Source organism: Thermobia domestica, chromosome 12, assembly GCF_964235325.1.
Source record: "Thermobia domestica chromosome 12, izTheDome1.hap1.1, whole genome shotgun sequence".
In the NCBI taxonomy this organism is placed as follows: domain Eukaryota; kingdom Metazoa; phylum Arthropoda; class Insecta; order Zygentoma; family Lepismatidae; genus Thermobia; species Thermobia domestica.
In genome coordinates this window covers 69,172,749-69,181,649 of record NC_137465.1, presented here as the reverse complement: position 1 = coordinate 69,181,649, position 8,901 = coordinate 69,172,749, and the positions used below count along the sequence as shown (strand labels likewise).

Sequence of the window (8,901 nt, the reverse complement as noted above, 5' to 3'; positions counted from 1 at the left end):
GGTGGAAAAACATCGTGTCCGTGGGTTCTCTCGGAATACTCTCATTTCTTCCCACAATCTCATTCCACCAATTCTTCCATCATTAGTCATTTGCCTTAATCATCCGTCTCCCCTAGTTCCACGGGCATAATCATTGGACGTTAAACTGAAGGATTTCATTTCATTACACAGGATGTAAACACCATTGGTTGGATAACAACGTCTTCAGCACTGGAATTGGAGTAATCTGTGAAATAAGCACGACACCCAAGAACTTTTTCATATGGATGATTTTTCAATATGAGATGATGACAGTAAACATCTGGGACCTGTAATAGTCCCTACCAGATGATGTGCATTTTAACGGCCGCTTTGGATCTTCACATGTTGAAGAGAATTCAAAGGCATGTGATGGTATTGGACTTAACGAAGTATTAGGGTCAACACACAGAACAAACTAACTATCCTAATTTACATTATACTTAATTAGCATCACAACCCCTCAATACCTACTCATGATCTCCATAAGAACACTTATGATTAAATAATCATTAACTAGCTTTTCTGCTAATTTTACTTCCTAACAGGTGGAACGTTTGGGAAGTGTGTTACGTACTACGATGGATATGAGGGGCAAGGTGATAACTGAAGGGAGAGGTAGTAAATTCAAAACAGCTCTCGTAGACGCTAATGTAAAGGCGATAACATCGTTATAGGACATATGGACTACTAATTACATGATTAATCGAAAAGCAGAGACTCCCTTCTTAGCTTCAAGTGTTTTACTTTAAGATAGCATGTTATTCATCAATTTCTTCTTTGATTGCAGAGTATAGTCACATTATAGCATGAATAATTCAGCTCAGAATTTAAGTCCAGTGTTTACTTCGCTCAAAATCGAAATACGTTTTTCATAAATCGAATATTGCACATAATTCATTCACAATGATGACTCTTTAAAAATCTCAGTTTTTCAGAAAAGAAATGTAATCTAGAAGTCCTAGAGTACATGTTGAATACTTTGATTTGCAGTCCTCTCCATTAGATCCTGCTTCCTGCGCAAGCAAATGTTCTTCATCCAATTCTGGGAGATTATGAGTCTGGATCATTGTGATTGGCCTGAAACAACAAGATACAAAGAAATTTAAAGTCTTATGAAACTTACACAAAAATCATATTGAATTGATTTTAACTTGTTTAATTTAAGGTGGTTTCTATTGATTGCTAGAGTAGGATTTGTAGCTTCAGCACAAAGTAAAGGAGAATAGGAATGTAGCAAGCAGCATGTCAGCACGTCATAAGGCGTGCAACATTCTGAAGTTTTATTTGTCCATCAAATGTACCGCACGAAGAGAAAATAGTTCTTTGGCCTGAAAGCTTCACTTAATAATTTCGAGAAATTAATAACGAAAAGTAAGAAAGTAAAAGAAAAAGAAGAAAAATGATAATTAATACTATATAAAATACATTTACCTGCATCACAGATTAGAAATTTACCATGAATTTGTCTCGGAGCCGTTGACGTTTTATAAGTTATGTCGAACAGTGTCACACGCAATATCGTAAATTTGTTTAGTCAGTAACTACAGTTCATACCAACTGATGGTTTGTCTAGTTTCTGGCAATATTGTCTACCAAATGTTGGAATATAACCCTTGAAGCTGACAGGGCTGAAAAATCACATCTTTGTCGCAATCTCCAGGAAATTTTTAAATGTCTTGAAAGTTTGCCTGAATTTAAGAAGTGTGTATAAACTACATTACAAAATTAAATGTAAACAACATTTTCTTTTCTTTTCTTTCTTTCTTTTTATTTATTTTACGAAAATGTCGAACAAACACGGCTTTTCTCTTATAGTTTATGCCAACTTAGAATCTATAGAAACAAAGTATTAATACTCGTAATTTGTTACAAAATGTGCCAACGATCCGATTGAGACATTCTCTGGACACAAAACTGAACTGCAATTCTCCCACTGTAAAATTCTTATGATGTCCAGACACTTTCCGGAAACACGATTTTTAGAATTCATGAGTATGTTCATACATTCTTTCAGAGAACGTTAGAAGATGCATAGTTTTTAAGTTGACAATTTTAAGTTAATATCTTAGCAAGTATACTTAAATTTATATAGACACAAATCTTTGTTGCCCACAATGTTAACTCGGAGACAACCTTAGAAATGACAGTGGTGCATATAGGTGGAAATTTTACTAATTCTAATGTGGGAATAAGGGATGAATCATATTCAGAGTATATCAGTAATGTTGAAATTACTCTAGAAAGATGCTTCGGAAGTTAACCTTCACTAAACATCAACATGCTATGAAATAAACAAGTGAAATATTCATTTTAACACTCCAAGGTTATGACTTGTACGAAAGAAGTTGGGTGATATCTGCAAATGACGAAACTATACAGAGAGTTTCTACATAACATCGATAATATTTGGGAGGTGATTTTTGACACCTAGAGAAAGCAAAACTATAATCCACCTTAGGTATAGAAATGCTTCTTTTCAGGTGCATTGACAAGCCTAAAATTTATCGAGAAGAAAGCAAGAACTGCCATAAGTTGAAAAAAAAAGTTAGGTAACAGTAAATGCTCATTATCCTCAGTCGTAGATTCCATTAATGAACAATTGGATGTGATGAAGGAGTGGTTCAAAGGTAACCTTAAAATATTCCTCGGGTATTTTATGAAATGTTCAAAAGAAAAATATACAGTAATCAAATGAAAATATTTCAACGACTATAAATAGGGACGTGAAGTTTGCGTTTTATTTTGTCCCTGAAATCGGTGTTATTTTTACCCAAAATCAGTGTTATCTTTCGCGATTTAATACAAGCAAATCGGCGTTATTTGCTTTATTTTGTAATGGTTTTGAAACGCAAGTATATTGTAAACGTAAAGAATGTGATCTGTGAAAGTTAATTAAATTAAAATATAATTTTAAAATTAAACAAATAGTTTTAAATTTTGACATCTTAAATTTAAAAGAATAAATTATATTTTTGGACTTAGTATCTGAGAAAAAATGGCTGGATATTCCTCCTAAACTTGGATTTATTTAATGTATAATTTGAATATATAATCGGCTAAAAACCACACTGCAGTGTTTCTTAACATTTTCTTCACTTAAAGAAAAATACTTATTTAAAACACAATTCATATCAACACACATGGTGAATTTATAGTTTCTTATTTTTCAAAGGACAAAATTGTCAATATATCCACATTTTCTTAAGGTTTTGCCTCTTAACCATAACTACGGAGTTGTATTCTGAGAAATGTCTTTCAGAATCAACACTAAAAGTGGGCAAAGATATTGCTTCAAGAGCATAAGTAGCAAAATCTCAGGGGCATATTTTCACTAACCAACTGGTCTAAAAATAACACGATTGGTGGCCCTTCTGTGAATCACATTTTGTTGAAAAGTAAACTTGTGTTATTTTATTAGTATTAATGGCCAACATGGCGATTTCGCCAATCTATCTCTTTATGCAGTGTATTTCGGTGTTATTTTTTAAAAAAAGTACCAAATTCGCATTATTTTGCGATTTAAAAACACCAAAAACTGCCCTCTATTATATATTCAGGTATATCTATATATTTTACTTTGCCCTTTCCAAGTTTTCGATGTTATCGTTGAAACGAATTCTTCACGTCTTTAACTACATATACATCATAGTAAATTGTTCCAACGTACAACCCTGTTAGAATTCGAAAGGAGAGAAAGAGGTATTTGATTAATCTACTTCGTCACAGTACATTATAAACTCTTAGAAGAAGAACTGGATTGAAATGAAATCTTGAACGTTTCGCACATATGGTCTTTAAGCTTATGAAAACGGATGATTAATGAACGTTAAGAATTATGAAACAATTGGTGGAATGAGAATGTGTAAACCAATCCCACTGAAGGTGTCTGAAGGGAATGAAGAGCATGCATGACAATGCGCGAATCTGCCTCCTCATGATTGCATTCTACCATGTCAATGCCACTTCCTACATGGTGTACATTCTCGCCTGCTGTTACGTATATACATTTGCTTTCCGGCATCTGTACTTCCATCAGTTTTCCTGAAAGATATGAAATCGGCTCAGTCTTGTCATCAGAATGTGAAAGAAAACATGCCAATTCCCTGGAACATTTGCGGAACCGCACACACGCTGTCCAGTGCCGTTACCTCTTTTCTTCCTTGTAGTACCTTTCGTGAAGAACGTACCTCAGTGGAAAGTACTGGTGGATATGAAACAAGTTCATGGCGAAAAACATATTCCAAGTTGCCCCCGCGAACTTCCAGTGAAATAAATACCTGTCCATACAGGTCGTTCTGATATTGCTCTAGTTTCCTTATAGATGCAGGTTTCGCTGTAGTACGTTTCGGTCATGGAAAAGTAGCAGATTATTTTTCCTAATAGAAGCCTTGAAGGACCTCTCTTTCTTATGGAGAACTTCCTCCTCAAACTTGAAATACTGCTCTTGCTCTATCCTATTCAACACACGGGTAGATTCTGCTGGTAAGGTGCCGAGTCACACACGATTGTTTAACGATACCAGATCTGTAGTGGGTTCCTCGAAGGAGTTTCCTGTGTTAATTATGGTTTCTACTAGGTCAGTTACATGACTGGAAACGACTCTGATATGCAAGTTCTTCTTCGTGATGACGCAGCTCTTCTTCATCGTTCCTGCTGCTTCCAGAGGTGAAATCATGTAGAATGCGACAAATTTCCGGTCCTGTCAGAATCCAGCGTTCCAGCATTGTCAGGCTTCATGCAATACCTATGATTCTATCTACTCCTTTAACTTCCTTATTCGCCTGTTTGTGTTCTTGATCAATGGGAATTGAAGAAAACCGACGGTTGCTTCTGGATACGGTATAACCCAATTTCCTCTACGAAACTCTTCCTCAGTTGATGGTGGCAGAGATTCCAAGTCTCTAATAAAGACAGGAATCCAAGGGGCGTACTTGTGATGAATCTAGGGCAAAGAAGAGAGGAACCAGTTATCTCAAGGTGGCAATCATTAGATCCAACTTTCGTTCTCGGTGTGACCTTATGAACATGAGTATAAAGTAATTCGTACTTATGAACAAGTAGCCAGAATGTATTGTTTGCTTTTCTCTAGAAACATCAGCAAACTGCTACTCCATGGTAGTGTTACCTTCATGGTTCTCATAAGCCTTCTTCAAAATTAATCTGCGACAGTTACTTGGTGGGCACACCGTATATGCATGGGATCACTTGCTCGCAGAAAGGAATGGGCCGCGGTGGCTCAGTGGTAGAGCGTTCACCTCTGGTGCTTGGGGCCCCGGGTTCGATCCTAGTCCCCACCAAAGTAACTTTGTGGTGGACAAACACCGTGTGCGTGGGTTTTCTCGGAGTTCTCCCGTTTCCTCCCACTTTCTTCATTCCACCATTTCATTCATCACTCATCATCACCGTCTCCTTTAGCCTAACCGGTATAAACGTGGGACGTAAAACTCAAAGATTTCATTTCATTTTTTTTCGCAGAAAGGATGCGGCTTCGGCCTCTAATATTGTTACTGCTGTCTGTGCAAGAGTTTCAACCCGTCTAGAACCCCTTAACAAGTCTCCCATGGTTGCCCACAAAACCATTTCAATGTGGAACCCTCCTACCATGACAGTAAACTTATCCTCACCAAATATTTCAAGAAAAGTCCATTGCACTTGTTTTGCAAGGGCGAATAGAGGTTGGTCCACAACCAACACTGATGTTTGGTGAAGGTTAAGATAGTGTGTAATTTTCGCTACTATGTCTATACCATGTGTAATTATTGCTCGTGTAGCTGCCTTTTGAATAGTCATTCGGAGACAAAACTTTAATATGAAGCCAAAAATAGATGAAAAAATCGAAAGCTACAAGAATATCAATATTTTGCCTTTTCCGAAAGGGGTGTCGTAGCCCCTACACCCAGAGATCCCCGCTTCCCGAAGGATGATCATTGTCCTCTCGAACTGAAATCGTCATTTGCAGCCAAAACTTCAATATGAAGACAAAAATGTCTTTAAAATAGACGAAAAATTCGAAAGCTACAAGAATATCTATTTTTTTTGTATTTTCTGAAAAGGGGGCGTAGACCTCTATACCCAGAGAGCCCCCCCGAGGAATGATCATTGTCCACTCAGACTGAAATTATCATTTGGAGCCAAAACTTTAATATGAAGCCAAAAATGTCTTTAAAATAGGCAAAAAATTCGAAAGCTACAAGAATATCTAATTTTTTGTCTTTTGCGAAAAGGGGGCCGTAAACCCCTATATCCAGGGAGGCCCCCGAGTGATGATCATTGTCCACTCAGACTGAAATTGTCATTTGGAGTCAACACTCTAATATGAAGCCAAAATATAAACTTTTACATCAATTTGAAATGACTGGGTTCCGGTACCCCCCACTACTAAACACTGACTGAAGATTCCGATTGAGTGGTTGCCCCCGTTTTAACGAGCCTGCTTAGGCCTCCATCTCTTGGGTCAGTTTGACCTTGTACTTACGATTGATCACGGCATATACACGCGCCTGATGTTTGAGTTGAGGAAATATTGCAGGACTTATGACTTATTTTTGTAAAATTGATGTCATAAAAAACTTTATTTTACTTACGTGAATATTAAGTGTAATATTTCTCCTATGAGTCCATTGTGAAGAATGGGGCTTTCATGTATTTCACAAATCAAACGCAGAACACAACTTCTACCACTTAAACCATGCCTGGAAGATACATTCTTTTATTAATATTTTAATATATTCAAATCTACCAAATAACTTATTTTATATATTAGCAATATAAATAGTATAGCGACAGAAATTAAGTATGGAGGTTGAATCATTTATATTGAACCGAATTTGAATGTGCCACTTACCTAGGAAATACCACGTTTCCACCACCAGTTGTTGTTCGATCTGCAGACTACCTCTACTGACTATTGCTCGGCATCGAAGTTTCTATTGCAGGGGAAAAAGCTTTGAGTTTTATGTCGCACGCATATGCCGAGTGGACTAAAGGAGATGTATTGCAAAAGACTGTTTTTTAACTGGACCATGGAAATTGCAAGCAACTAATCTTCACAGGCTTTCCGCAGTCAGGAGGCGGTGCAGACTCGACGACAAGACAAGTACCGCTTGATTAGTCCGAAAGCACAATAGTCTATTTGGCTGGCATCTGGACTCTTGACAGGAATGTTAGAGAAAAGAATTGACAAATTTCATGTTCCATACGACGATAGAATTCCAGCGATGTTTTCACCATATGGCGGGATACTTTATCTTCGTACAGTTCAATCTGGTTCACGTCTTGTCCACGGGATTTCATACAATGCTGGGATTTCATACTGGTGCATTTCAGTCAGAACATCTGGTAGTATGCACCATTGATTTTGAGTTTTCGCTCCACTTTTGGGAGACACAGTTTATCCCTGTATGAGAAACAGGCAATAATTATGGATCCGGAAACTCTCTTCGCAGTGGCGAAAGAATATGCTTTGCTCTTGGTGACTACAGACTCGGGAGGTCTTGGTCTTGGTCTTTCTCTTGCACATCCAGTCTTAGTCTTGGTCTTGCACATCCAGTCTTGGTCTTGCTTGCAAAAGTCTTGCAAGTCTTGCTTTTGAGAAATCTTATGCTTTTCATAGGTAAATTTTATCCTGGTAATAAAGCATAATAAATTATACAATGCGCCAATAGTAACGGAAATACAATGATATTTCTAAATGTAACATAGTTTACCTTCGTGTAAGAATGATGATAGTGTACAACATAGGAGATGAATGACATTTATTTTTTCAATGGGTGCCCACGCTTCACTACTTATGAGATAAATCACAACGTTACGTAATATTTTTAGATTTTTAACAGATCCAATACTCCACTGGTTCCCAAACTGGGGAGCCTACCCATGAGAGGCATGAAAGAAAATCAAGACGGCACAGATTACTAAAATACCATGAATTGCAAAACAATTTTTACACTCTAAGGGAGTCAGATTTTTTTCAACCTCAATTAGCTAATCTCTGTGTAGAACAAACTTCCAATTAAATATTGAGATTTGGTTTTACTGATTACAATATGTACTCTGTAGGGTAGAAACATGAACATTACGGAAAAGCAATTAAAAAATCGGAGGCTTTCGAAACGTAGGCGTGGAGAAAAAAGGAGAGAATTAGATGGGTTGAACGGAAAACGAATGAGAAGGTGTTAGAAATAGTAGCAGTACGGGACAAAAAGGAATTTTAGATATAATTAAGAGGAGGAAGAGGAACTGGTTGGGACATTGGATGAGCAGGAAGCGTATTACGAGGGACGTGCAAGAGGGTATGGTGGGAGGAAACAGAGGGAGAGTCGAAGGAGACTGTAGTTGAAGGAAAGTATTAAAACAGAAAATTGCTATGCCAAGGCGAAGAGACTAGCTGAGTACCACAGTACATCGAAGCTTCTCAGTTGCAACAAGTGGCCTGCTAATAATGGCAGAATAGCTATGATGTTGATGATGATGATATGTTTAGCAATATTGGCAAAAAAGGAGAGAAAAATTAAAATAATATTGATTATAATCAAACCAGGTTTAAAGGAATCTGCAATATTTCGAGTATTCTGCTGCTTTAATGGAAATAGTTCCTGCGCATCTTTCTTATGCACTGATAAAGATGTTTTTCAGTCCTGAAGTGTTTCTGTTTTTCATTTTTATTGCCACTTTATTCTTTGATTTTTGCATAGTTTGCATAACCCATAGGGATACTCCCTACTTCCTGTAACAACTTCAAAGTACGCATGAAATTTACTTTTTTCGCTAGCCACTTGCGCTTTTTATTTTGCAAATTTCTGCCACTGGACGTTTGTGGCTTTTCGTCAGCAGACTACCTGAGGCAAAGCAACTAAAAGGTGAAAAATAAATCCTTCTTTT

The 8,901-nt window shown here is 37.1% G+C and overlaps 1 protein-coding gene across 1 annotated transcript in view; it reads right to left on the bottom strand.

Annotated features, from left to right (window-relative positions):
- Positions 1–757: 757 nt before the first annotated feature.
- Positions 758–8,901, bottom strand: part of LOC145665725 (uncharacterized) — a 38,650-nt gene continuing 30,506 nt past the window's right edge. The window contains exons 4-5 of the mRNA XM_081732870.1: positions 6,606–6,713; positions 758–1,098 (exon numbers count right to left, since the gene is read on the bottom strand). Of these exons, the coding sequence (XP_081588996.1) occupies positions 945–1,098; positions 6,606–6,713 (262 nt within the window). The 3' untranslated portion in view covers positions 758–944. The remainder of the gene's footprint in view (positions 1,099–6,605; positions 6,714–8,901) is intronic.